Source organism: Syngnathus leptorhynchus, chromosome 1, assembly GCF_054491065.1.
Source record: "Syngnathus leptorhynchus isolate UIUO chromosome 1, UIUO_Slep, whole genome shotgun sequence".
Lineage (NCBI taxonomy): Eukaryota > Metazoa > Chordata > Actinopteri > Syngnathiformes > Syngnathidae > Syngnathus > Syngnathus leptorhynchus.
The window spans coordinates 24,142,683-24,155,049 of record NC_141195.1 but is presented as its reverse complement, the minus strand read 5'-3'; the positions used below and the strand labels follow the sequence as shown (position 1 = coordinate 24,155,049).

At 40.4% G+C, this 12,367-nt stretch overlaps 1 protein-coding gene across 6 annotated transcripts; it reads left to right on the top strand.

Moving 5' to 3' along the window:
- Nucleotides 1-796: 796 nt before the first annotated feature.
- On the top strand, nucleotides 797-12,101 carry arhgef19 (Rho guanine nucleotide exchange factor (GEF) 19). 6 transcript variants are annotated; one of them, XM_085924908.1, is made up of 18 exons: nucleotides 797-813; nucleotides 1,574-1,746; nucleotides 2,166-2,224; nucleotides 6,057-6,696; nucleotides 6,770-7,204; nucleotides 7,468-7,594; nucleotides 7,984-8,069; nucleotides 8,148-8,404; nucleotides 8,471-8,631; nucleotides 8,709-8,861; nucleotides 9,268-9,397; nucleotides 9,534-9,608; nucleotides 9,673-9,762; nucleotides 9,950-10,113; nucleotides 10,248-10,406; nucleotides 10,503-10,582; nucleotides 10,918-11,022; nucleotides 11,092-12,101. In XM_085924908.1, the coding sequence occupies exons 4-18, from the start codon at nucleotides 6,078-6,080 to the stop codon at nucleotides 11,244-11,246; spliced, it is 2,796 nt and encodes a 931-aa protein (XP_085781034.1). In that variant the 5' UTR covers nucleotides 797-813; nucleotides 1,574-1,746; nucleotides 2,166-2,224; nucleotides 6,057-6,077; the 3' UTR covers nucleotides 11,247-12,101. The 6 variants fall into 6 exon arrangements, 5 of the variants coding, with proteins under 5 accessions (XP_085781034.1, XP_085781060.1, XP_085781023.1 ...); XM_085924917.1 differs by lacking the exon at nucleotides 797-813 and adding an exon at nucleotides 1,508-1,533 and having other exon boundaries at nucleotides 1,612-1,746; XM_085924934.1 differs by lacking the exon at nucleotides 797-813 and having other exon boundaries at nucleotides 1,492-1,746; nucleotides 6,057-6,672.
- Nucleotides 12,102-12,367: the final 266 nt, after the last annotated feature.

The window sequence follows — 12,367 nt, the reverse complement described above, 5'->3', positions numbered from 1 at the left end:
TATTTTAATGACGGTGTTGCATCACATTGCTGTGACTATGGAATAAAACTGTAAAATTGAAACGAATGGTCAAGAAGACCCATCATTTCTTGTTTTGCACAAATCACATCCGGTTTGATTTAGTACACATGAACAAGATTCCCCACAATTTCTATATGTCATGACCGTACAATATAAGTTGACTTTCTATGTATCTTGTATAACTCTAATTTTGTGGGGCAAAATGACCTGGGTTGTACCAAAAATGTTATTTTTTATGTGTAAATAAAATAAAATGAAATTAATATTTGTTCTTTTATATAAAGTGATGTCTTGATATGTTTAATTTAGTTCGTGACCACGATGCTCAGTCAAATCATCTTTCCCGATTTTAAATGAATGAAAATGATATTTACCCTCTACCCTGAAAAGAAAGTGTGAAATGTGTTTTTTACTGAGGAATAACGTCACTCTAAAACATTATAAATATCATAGATACAAATTTCTGGCATTAGCCATTAGTACGTGTGATCATTAATGTAGTTCTCTTTGTTTAATTTTAGTTTGACAATAAAGTTTAACTCTTTAGAATCGATAAAACGGCTAAAGCCTGATTTTTGTTTGTTTATTTATTTATTTATGTATTTATTTATTCATTTATTCATTTATTCATTTAAAACATATTTATATTTTAATGACATTTATTGTGTTCTCACTTAGACCGACAGATGGCGCCATTACTGCAATTCCGAGGCGTTTCCCCTGTGCATCATATATCATATATCAACTTTGGAATCACAGCCAAGTTCGAGGTATTGTAATCATGTCACTCAAGTATGTATTTTACATTTGAGCCTGTATTCTGCGAAGTTTCAACATGTTTATGATCTACCTTCAGATTATGATAATTGAGGGGCAAAGTATTTAGAACGTTTGAATCAGTTGATACATGCAGTAAAACAAACAAGTACAATTTTATGTACACCTCTGCATAATATTATATTGCAATGTTTTCTGGGGTCACACATACCCCCCCCCCTCTAATTTAAATTTAAATTTGCAGTGAATACCTAAAGGAACATAATGGTCAGAATTCAGTGTGCAAATATGTTTGATTGCCGAAGAATGTTCCAAGTTGATTGTGTATCAAAATAATCACATATCCAATTGGCTGCCATATTGAACCCTTTCATGTGATCCCAGTGATAGATATTGTTGATACTGTTCATTTTAGACTTGTTTACCAATATATTGTGCCTATAAAAAAAAAAAATGCTATATGTCTATAAACACAACAGCATGGATGAAAATGGGCATAAAGGTCATTAAGGTCATTGTCGCTTTCTCCTCGGACAGGTGCTCAGCTGTAAGCGAGACCATTTCAAAGTTAGACGGAGGGTGAATTGGAAAATGAGAGTGAGTAAGTAACCAACAGTAGCAAGAGAGACAGAGAGAGGCGAGGAGGAGGGGGGGGGGGCTGGAGGAAGGGAGGGAAGAGGAGAAGAAGGGGAAAGGAGTGAGACGAGGCACAGACGCAGGCAAGATATCTGCACTGTGAGTTCTAACCTTTTTTTTGTTTGTTTCTCCGAGCAAGCAAAGAGGAGTGCAAAGAGATTTTGTTCTCCAAAGAAGGGAGGAGGGAGGACAGAAGGAAGACAAGGTAGCGATGGACAACGGAGATCCTCAGTCTGAGCCTTCCATGGCCCGCAGGACCTTCACGCTGGAGCCCACGGAGTCCGTGCGACGGCCGCGTTAGGCTGTCTTCAGGTATTCGATTTCCATACGTGAATGTGTTTTGTGCGTTCAGGAATGTTTGATAGTTGTGCAAAGGTCTTGGCTCATTGTTAGTTGCTGTTTTGGAAACTTTGCTTAAATGTCAAATAGGGCTGCAATAAATAATTATTTTAATCATTTTCTCTATAAAATGGAATCTTCTGATTTCCAGCCTTTTTATTTCAAAACAGGATTTAATTATGATTCAGTGACTGTTTTAAAATGTCGATTATTTGTTCTTATTTCTTAATCTTAAGTATTCTGAGATTCTCCTTCGTTCCTACTCAGTTGAAATGAAGTCAATCTGTCCGTTGAGTTGGTCAACAAACTCATGTTGACTCGATCTTAACACAGCCCTGTCACTAAACATCAAGTTTGTCTCTAAGAAGTCTTTTCTTCCCTGATCATAATAGAATTCATGATCATATCAGCTGAGAAGATGCACCAAGGGAGGCGTTGCTCATCGGGGCAGGTAAGCGCATGTTTGGGGTAATGTTCATGCTGCACGAGAGCTTGTTACAAAGCGGCGGCGATATTCCACGCACGAATTCTACGTCTCACCTGCAAGCTTCGGGGTAGACGCATTGGCTTGTTTGGCACATTTGACACAGTGCAATTAACACTGTGGACACTTTGACTCACCGCCCGTCTGCCACGAGAGTCTAAATCGAGGTGACTGTCTGCCACGTTGATGACTAAATGCTCTGTCATGTCAAATGTGTGTGTGTGTCTAGTCTCTGAAATAATGATTTTCTGTGTAACTAGCTCCAGGCTTTTTTTGCATACATTCATGACCCATTGAATTTGTTTTGCTTTATGAAATCAAGGTTGGTGTTTCCCAACCTTGATTTAATAAAGCAAAACAAATTGTTGAGAAAAAATCTCACTGCACACCACTAAAATATCCCCCAAAATAGTACAACTGGGCAATGATCGAAAAGATTCGAGCTGCTCCTGCTGTGCGTGTGTTGACCTCATGGGGGCGGTGTGGTGCCGTGCCTATATGGAGTCCACATTTGTGTTATATTTATTGATTATTGCAAGAAATATCACTTGATGCTAACATTCTACAAGTCTGTCAAAGGCATTTTACATTGACTAGTAGCATTAGCACTGGCAATGTTTTGAAGTACAATCTTAATGTGTGTTATTCTTTGTGCGTTTTCATGATCAGTGTGCGTTCCCTTTTTGGTTTTAGGCCGTGTGTCCTAAATAACAGTGGTCCATGTCGTCTATAATAGCAACCTGTGCGTATGTGAGCAGTTGCGTTTCTTTGATTGTCTCCGGCCTCGGCCTAGCAGTCCATTTGAGAGGAATGTGGGTCTAAAAGGCATGTTGGGAATGTGGAAAAGTGTCTGAGAGAATCCGAGGGTCTTATCTTCTGGGGGTGGAAGTAGAAATACGACGAGGAAGTGGCTCTTGAAAATGGACATGAACTTGAAAGCTGGAGTATTAAAAGGACCACCTAGTGTGCAACAGACTAAGAATGAACTTGATACGAAGATGAATCCATTTTTTTTTTTTCGTTTCTTCTGCACGGCTGAGAACATTTGGCTCACTTGAGCCGATTAAAGCAGGAGGCCCGAGGCCATGGCTGCACACACCTGTGCGTGTTTCTTAGTCTTTGCAGCAAAATGTTGCTTCCTAGCACACACACAAAGAAAAGAGGCCCGTGTGTATTTGGTTCTTCAATTCAGTTGACTTTCGCTTTTGGACGGTCAGTGTTGATGTGTTTCCCATTTGATAAAGTAGCTCCATGGCCAAGTCCAAAAGTGGCCATGTTAGGAGAAAGGAAAAGGCTGCCAAAACAACAGCAACACAAAATATGTCCACGCTCCAAAAACTGGATTTGGTTGTTGTAATGGTCTCAAATGAAACTACTAAAAATGATTAATCACAATAATAATAACTAAATCTAATAACAGTATATTCCATGCCTCAGTCACTTTAGTCATTGTTTTATAGTATTAAAATGTACAAAATTGAAAGTAACAAGATTGGGTTTTTACTAATTGATATTTATGCAAATAACATGTTGACATAAAGCATGAATTACTACAGTCATTCAATAAAACCAAAACTTAAAAATAAATAATTGTCTTAATTCTGAGCTACAATTATTTTTGTTTTGTTGTTGCTGTAGGCATTTATGAGCAGTTTGCAGACAGTATTTCCCTCTAGGGGGGCTAATTTCTAGGAGTGGGCCTACTTTCGGAAGTCAATTATCAACTTGTGAAGGGTGGGCTGATGCAAAAAAAAATTCAGCAGACTTGTTATGGCAAAAGTTCGTCTGGTGGAGCGGCTTGGGGGCAAAGATCCAGACTTTGTTGGCGTTTACTTGTGAAATAGTCGTTGTTTCTTTCAAACCTGGTAAATACTGTGGTGAACAATTCCTAAAAAAAAAAGAGTCTTTGAGCTGTTTGTAAAGATCATAATATAATATTAGTGCTGTACTGATGAGCTGAGAGGCTCATGTCAAAACTTTTTAGCACAACCATTCCGGTTTCTTTTTTGCATTTGTTGAATATTTGAAGAAATATAAGTGGATGGAAACCCAGCTCATGATCTGTTTGCTTCGTTTAGTTGCATCCACCAGTGTTCATTTTTCTGAAAACCCTGGGTGGACATCATAAGGCTAAAAATCTGATTGTTTGAAAAAAAAAAAAAAAAAAATGGTTAAATCATGGCATCCACATGCTGGAATAATCCCACAAGACTTTGCACACGTGCTGCTGAATCATAATGGGATTGTGCGTGCGTGTGTGTGTGTGTGTGTGTGTGTGTGTGTGTGTGTGTGTGTGTGTGTGTGTATACACACAGAGACAATGCAATTAGTGTGCTGTTGTGATCTCACATGCACACACAACGCACAGACACCAGCAACTTTCACCCCAGTGTGACTAACTCGAGGCACCGTGTTGGGCCATGGATGTTAAAGACCACAAAATTGGCATGTCCGGAGTTGCTACCACAATGAGAGACTCCTCCTTCTCATGTGCAATCACTTTCTGGTCAGATTGTTAGCTGTTACTCCAAAAAAAAAAAAAAAAAAAAATGGAGAGATTAGCAGTAAATATTTGACAAATAATTCATTGAAGAGTAGATTTGTTTGAGACGGAGTTCTATAAGTATGGCAGTCAAAAGTCGACACACCCCTTTTTCGTAATAGTTGTACTAAGTTCATTTTGTTTCCCTTGTCAATCACTTTTTTTTGGTTCTTTTATCACAAACAATTTAAATTTTATTTTATATTACCTGACATGTTTCGGCATGTACTTCCGCCTTCATCGGAGTGTCAGGTAATATAACCAAGCAAATGTTTAAACATGTAACCCAGAAAACTCTTCTCCTTTTTTGTTTCTGAAGAGCTGAATAAGAAAACCCTTGAACCCTTATTTACTGAAAAATGACTTGTTGTTTGCCAGAACAGTTTATTCTTAATTGAATATTTCCCTGCTGGTGATTTGGTTTAAAAAAAAAAAAAACAACTTTTGAGTGAAGGCACCTCCGACAGCTCTTCGCTTTGGCCTGGACATCCACTTTTTGATTTCCATATTATGTATTTTATGTGCCCTCTTTGCATCCATTGCAGCCTGGTGATCCTGAAAGGGGGATCCTTCCATCTGTGGTCCCTTCTCAAGGTTTCTCATTTTTCCCCTGGTAGGGGTTTTTGAGTTTTTCCTTGCCCTTTTGGGAGCCCAAGATCAGGGGATGCTTTGAGAATAATTGTGAGACTGCTTGTGATTTAAGGCTATACAAATAAACTTGACTTGACTTAACCTAAAAATTAAAATTGTTTGTGATAAAAGAACCAAAAATACCTGAGGAATGCCTCATGCCTTTTCAGGGATTTTTCATACGACAATAAGACGTTTTCCGGTGGCAGGCAGCTTGTGTCATTTTCTGCACTGCCACCATATGAGCGGAATCAGAGCTTCCCACAGACTCTCAAGTATCAGCCAGGCTCAAACACGCATAAAGACATCCTTTGTCTGGGAACACACAACCATTTGTGCTAACTACCTACCTACCTGCCGTGTGTGTGTGTGTGTGTGGTGGGGGCGGGGCTAAGTCGAACGTTCCTGTCCGCCTTCACGTGAACAGGTGTGGCTTGCTTTCCAACAGCTGCACATTGACAACAAATGCTCTTCCGCAAAGAGGAAGTTGAAATTTCATTTCCTGTCTGCGTGGCCGCAGGCAAAAACACATTTGAAGAACTAACTTTGTCCGAATGGAACTAAAGAAAATTCCCCCTCACGTGTGCGCTGTTGGATCATATCGTATTTCCTGTCTCCTTCCCTCAGATCCGTGGCGTCTGAGTCGTCATGCTTCCCGGTTATGGATTCTCTCCATTTCCTGATTTCCAGCCCCATCATCACGTTTTGCACCGCAGCGACGACGGTCCCGCCATGTGGCTCCCCGGCAAGTCGGCGGCTCTGATCTCTGACCCCCACCACCACGACGAGTCTCTCCCTCACCGCAAACACGTGGCCGTGTGCCAGCAGGAGACTTTGACCTTCATCGATCTTCAGCCGACAGCGCGACTAAATGGAGGCGGCTCTCCCGGCGACCGTCAGTGCTCCACCTACGCTCGACCCCTGGACTCTTTTAGACACTCGGGTGAACTGATTGACTGGGCAAAAAGTTACCTGGGCAAGGTGGATGAACAGCTAACTTCCAATTCTTGTCCTACCAATATCGGTCGTAAGACGTGTTTACTAGAACAGACTGATGGAGAAGCACAAAGTGTCACATCAGTGTGTCATCCCCACCACATACCTCTTGGTCTCCCTTTGGCCTTCCCACTCTACACAAACAGAGACTCCTGGGACTCCCAGATACCTTGCTCTCCATCTCCACCCGAGGGTCCAGATTTTCACAACTTGGACTCCTACCAAGCGCAGAGGCGAACATCCCAAGGTTCGCTTAAAGAGAAGTCCATTCGTGAGTGTGCTCTTTCTTGAGCTCTTCATCGATGTTAGATGTGTGTTTTACTAGAAGTTGTTTTTGTTTTCAGGTCGTAAGATGCAGGTTTATTCTCCGGACAACCTCAGTGACGACTCTCTCAGTAGCCCCGTTCTGGATACGGACTTCCTCTTCCCTGCAACCTTCACGTCTTTCCTGGAGGAGAACCTCTGTGGACAATCCTCACAAGATATCAACACAGAAGCCACTCCGGACCTGCGTGATATTCTCCATTTGCCAATAGAGGATTCACTTCCAGGCGTGAGAGAAGATAGTCAGGACACGTCAACGGTGGCAACGGCGGGCGGCAGTGTGCCACGCAGTCGCCAAGCAGACCACGAGCGACGGCGCTTCTCGGCTTCGGAATTGATTTCCAGACTCCAGCTGTCCCAAAAAAAGAATTCCTTCACTTTGAAACTGGGAAAGTCACTGTCGGCCCGAGTGGCCTCCAAGGACCGACAGAGTTCCAGTGGTCTGAGCACGGATTGTGAGTAATAGTAATCTTCTCGAGGATATACGTCGTGACATTTTAATGAAACAAATCATTGTCGATTAAAACTCGACTAAAAAAAAAAAAGAGATCGTACATAGTAATTGATGATTCGACTTATTTTTGTGCTTTGCCGTTGTCATTAAGTGACACTTTCTACATAAAAGCAATATTTGGGGGTCATTTTTGGATAATATAAACAAAACAACAATGGCAGCTGTATGAATCATCTGCACTACTTGTGTTCAACCACCTTCTAGATAATAAATCCAATACAAAACAACGGGGCTACAGTGATAGCGCCCCCCACAGTCCTGTAGGACCTGTACCGCCACTGGCCAGCAGTGACAATGGAATGCCAACGCATTGGTGGAGCAGCAAACTTGGGTGAATATATCATTATGAATATATAATTGTTATATTTTAATATGAATATGTTCCATAAGATTTCTGAACAAAAATATGAATCACTGTCATCACTGCAGCATATTGTGCAATATGTTTTTAACTCGAGAACGTATTTCCAGACGTTGCTTTGTTGGCCGCCTGGATTTTTGTGTTACTATCATATACTGAATGTTTTTGGTTTGAAGTTTGATTTAGTGCAATGTACAATCAATTCAATCAGTCTGAATCCGCTCAGCTCTCCAGCTCTGAAAAAACTGTCAGGCCATCATTTTTTATAGAAATTGCACACAGTCCCTTTAAGTCTTCATCTTATAGAAAGACCACCAAGAAAAATTAAAAACTGTATTGATGTTAGCTAATGTTGACAGAATGCGAAAGAGATCCACCGAGGAAGACTTGTGCACGCCGCCCGTTGTCGCTTCCTCCAATCGCTTATCGAGGTTCTTGCCGAGTTGTAAGTCAACTTCTTTCCCAACTCTCGTTCTCCTGCATCTCTTCAATATCCCCAAAAATGTTTCTGTATTTCTCGTAGCCATCCTGTATCAAGAATACAGCGATGTTGCCATTAACAGAGAAATCCAAAGGCAACAAGGCAAAGAACCGGGCACGGACGAAGACGGCCTCAAAGACGAAGGTTCCGACGGGACCCCGTCTCCATCCAGTCTATCTCCATCCGGTTCCTTTTGCTCCTCGCGGGGTTCTGCTTTCGCCCTGTGGCAGGACATCCCGGACGTGCGCTCCAGCGGTCAGCTGGATAACTTCAGCAATGAGCAGAGAAAATTACAGGAGGTTGTTTTTTTTGCTCATTCAATTTTGTCCTGCTCCAAACTAAGTGCCCACTTCTCCTCCCTCTAGGCCAAGTTTGAACTGGTGACATCCGAGGCTTCGTACATCCGAAGTTTAACCATCGCTGTGGATCACTTCATGCTGTCGCAGGAACTCTCCGAATGTCTCGGAGCTCAGGACAAGCAGTGGCTCTTCTCCAAACTGGCCGAAGTCAAAGATGTCAGTGAGAGGTGAAGTCACGAGATGCTCGCGTGTCATCCAACGCGTTCATCTTGAAGGTGTATCCGACGCTCTCCGTTACTGGCAGGTTCCTACAGGATTTGGAGCACAGGTTGGAAGAAGATATACTACGTTTTGACGTGTGTGACATCGTTTTGGATCACTGCCCGGCTTTGCGCAGGGTCTACTTACCTTATGTGACCAACCAGGCTTACCAAGAGCAAACCTATCAGCGTCTCCTGTGAGTAGAGCTTTTTTGTCTTGTTCCTTAAAGTTCTTGTTTTGTTTTGATATTATCTAAAACAAATCAATTGATGCCATTCTATTATACTGCCCTCTGGTGGTCGTGTCTCAAGGCACCAATGCAAATCTATTGATTGGTCTGAGCAAGAGAAAAATATCTCATGTCATGGCGCTAAATATATTTTCTTGTCGACATGGGTGGTTGTGTTGGGCGTGACTTAACTTGTAGTGAGCTGAAGAATTTCTCAAGTGCAGAAATGTTCCCTTTGATGCCATAACATGGCTCCGGAGTGATCACGGTGATTTTTTTTTTTTTTTTTAATATACATCTTTGCAAAAAAAAAACAAATTTCATATTGTTCTTTATAGTATGAAGTCCTAAAAATGATCTCTTGTGTTGTCAGGCAGGAGAAAGCTCGTTTTCCTTCCACCTTGGCCCGTCTGGAGGAGGACAGCGTTTGCCAGAGACTACCTCTGACCTCCTTTCTAATCCTCCCATTCCAGAGAATCACTCGGCTTAAAATGCTGGTGGAGGTAGTCTTGGAGAAAAACTGCACACCATTTAGATTTACACTTGAAAGCCAAACACGTTCAAATAAAAGCAGAACAAAATTGGTGAATTTCCACTGACAATATGCAACATGAAAGAATGTAAAAAAAATGTTTGTAGAACATCTTAAAGAGGACCACACCAGGCTCCAGAGATGAGGACACTGCAACAAAGGCGTTCAATGAGCTCAAAAAGGTACTTGCTAGTATTCTCAAAAGACTTGTGGAGAATCCTAACTTTAGTTTCTGTCTTGTCTCAGATCATTAAGGAGTGCAACTCCAGCGTGCAGTCCATGAAGAGGATGGAAGAACTCATCCACCTCAATAAGAAAATTCAGTTTGAGGGCAAGGTGAAAAGTCTGTTGATTGCCGCCTTTCATTTCATTTCTTTCATTTTAATATCATTTTAATAATATGCATCATATATAATTGTCTGGGTGGAAAAAAACTCAAAGAAAACTCAAAAGTCAATTTGTTTGTAATGACATGAAACGTTGCTTGGGCAGAGACTTCAACACGCCATCTCTTTCTTTCTAGATCTTTCCTCTGATTTCCCAGTCTCGCTGGCTGGTGAAGCACGGAGAACTTCTGGAGGTGGACACACAGACTATGAGTATTTCTGGATCCAAATTCAAGCTGCCCACCAAACCTGTGTATTTGCACCTCTTCAACGACTGCCTCCTACTGTCTCGGAGAAAAGAGTAGGTCACCATGGCAGCTTGGCCGGATGAGTTGAATCATCATTTATTTCAAATAAAATAAAATGAAAATATATATTTACCTTTGAACTTTTAAGACAATTTGTCTCCAAACTGTATATGTGGTTGTTTTGCAGCACATGGAAATTCTTGGTGTTTGTCCACGCCAAGATAGGAGAGCTGAAAGTGAAGGATTTGAGTCAGAAGCTACAAGGCATCACAGGTTTCATCTTCCATCTTCAGTTGTGCCAAGGACAGCAGCTCAAACATCAGATTTTGCTCAAATCAAACTCTGAGTGCGTACTCAAGTCAGAAGTCGACACGAGAGTGGCATTTCATCGAAACTCTGCTCTATGAGTTGTGTTGATTTTGATTTTGTGCTCCTTAACAAGGAGCGGGAAGCAGCGATGGATCGCAGCCATGTTTCCATCCAATCCTCTGGAAGACATCGAGCAAGCCAGTGAAAATGATGGTGAGTATACAGCAGGGTTGAATCATTTTTGAAAATTCATCAAACTGTGACGCTTCCCCGCCTCAGTATCGTGAATTTGCAATTATTAAATATACTTCCCATGTATTTTTCGATGATTTCATTTGTATTACAAGAAACTGTTAGATTCATTTTATTTATTTTCATTTTCATTTTCATTTTCATTTTCATTTTCATTTTATTTTATTTTATTTTATTTTATTTTATTTTATTTTATTATTTTATTTTTATTTATTTATGAATTGTTCAGGCCTACTGCACAGCTGTAGCAACGCAAAGCATTTGAATTGTCGCATCTCCTTATCTTCTCATTTCAGACATATCTCAGGTCCAGTGCATTAGAAGCTATCAGGCACAAGAACACGACGAGTTAACACTGGAGAAGGCGGACATTCTCCATGCCAAGACCATCACAAATGACGGTGAGGAAAAAAAGCTTTGATTTATTTTCGCTACGAGGGAGGGGAAACAATGTTGATCTTTTCGTCCAGGTTGGGTGGAAGGCATCCGGCTGTCTGACGGGGAACGGGGCTGGTTCCCCAAACCTTACGTGGAGGAAATCACCAGTCGCAGCGCACGTCTCCGCAACCTTCGAGAAAATATTCGCATCAAATGTGTCACGCAAAAACTGGAAGGAGAGGACTAGCCGGTAATACTTCTGGAGTGATCAATTTAAAGATAAATCTCAATTGAACAAATAGAACAAAGCTCTTAACGCTTGATAGAAAATAAGCGGAAAAGTATTGTAACATTACAACCAAGTTTTGCTTTCTTTGTTTACACTGTTTAAGCTCTGTTGTGGACTTGAACATTTTGTTTTTGATAAAACCTGTGTACCACTGTCATCATCTGCAAGACCCACTCCTGGATGCTAAAAAAAAACAATTGCATCGCATTTCGTAGATTGTTGTGCAGCACACGTGCTCTACAACTCCACAAAGTTTTTCAAGTTTTATGTTTTAAGTCTGCTAACAAAAAAACTTGTCACATGTTAAATCTCCCATCTCACCGACAGCAGGCTTAATTTTAATTTTAAGCCATAAACCATAAAATCAATAAATCTTTATGTAATTACCTGTATACCAAGTTTTTTTTTTTTTTACAGTCGATATTAATTGTAAAGATTTTCTGAAAAGCTCATGCATAAAAAAATGCTTGGACATTTTTTGGACATACATGATCAGTGTTGATCTTATTTAGTAACACTACACTGCAATGGAAATGAGTATTTTTTTCAACCACTCTTATTAATATTCTAAACCTTAATTCACATCAAACATTTCTATCAACTCTTCCATGGTTGTTTGTAACTTAAATTTGTATTTATGGTCTGAAGCTGTTTTTTTTTTCTATGTTAAGAGTTGATGCATTTATCCTAATTTATGTGAATAGAAATTATGTTCAGAATTTACAATCATCCATGTCTATTATTACACATATTGTATGAGACTGGATGGCTGCTCACTGCTGTAACACAAGGAAATAAATGGGAATTATTCTATTTTGTCTTATCTCGGAGTCATGTTGCATTAACACAGGTTAATAAAAAATAAAATGAATTAGGGCACATTAAATGAGTCCTGTAGAATCCTGTCAATTTGATTAGTTCTGCCGTAGCAACATGCTTTAGTATAAAAAAATGCTTTCAAATAATAATATTAATTCATACTTCTTTTGAAATAAGTGTGTGCAGTACATATATAGTAGCTACAGTGGAGATGAAGATTGTTGTAGTATAATTGTTGTCCACGCGGGGTCACTATTCTC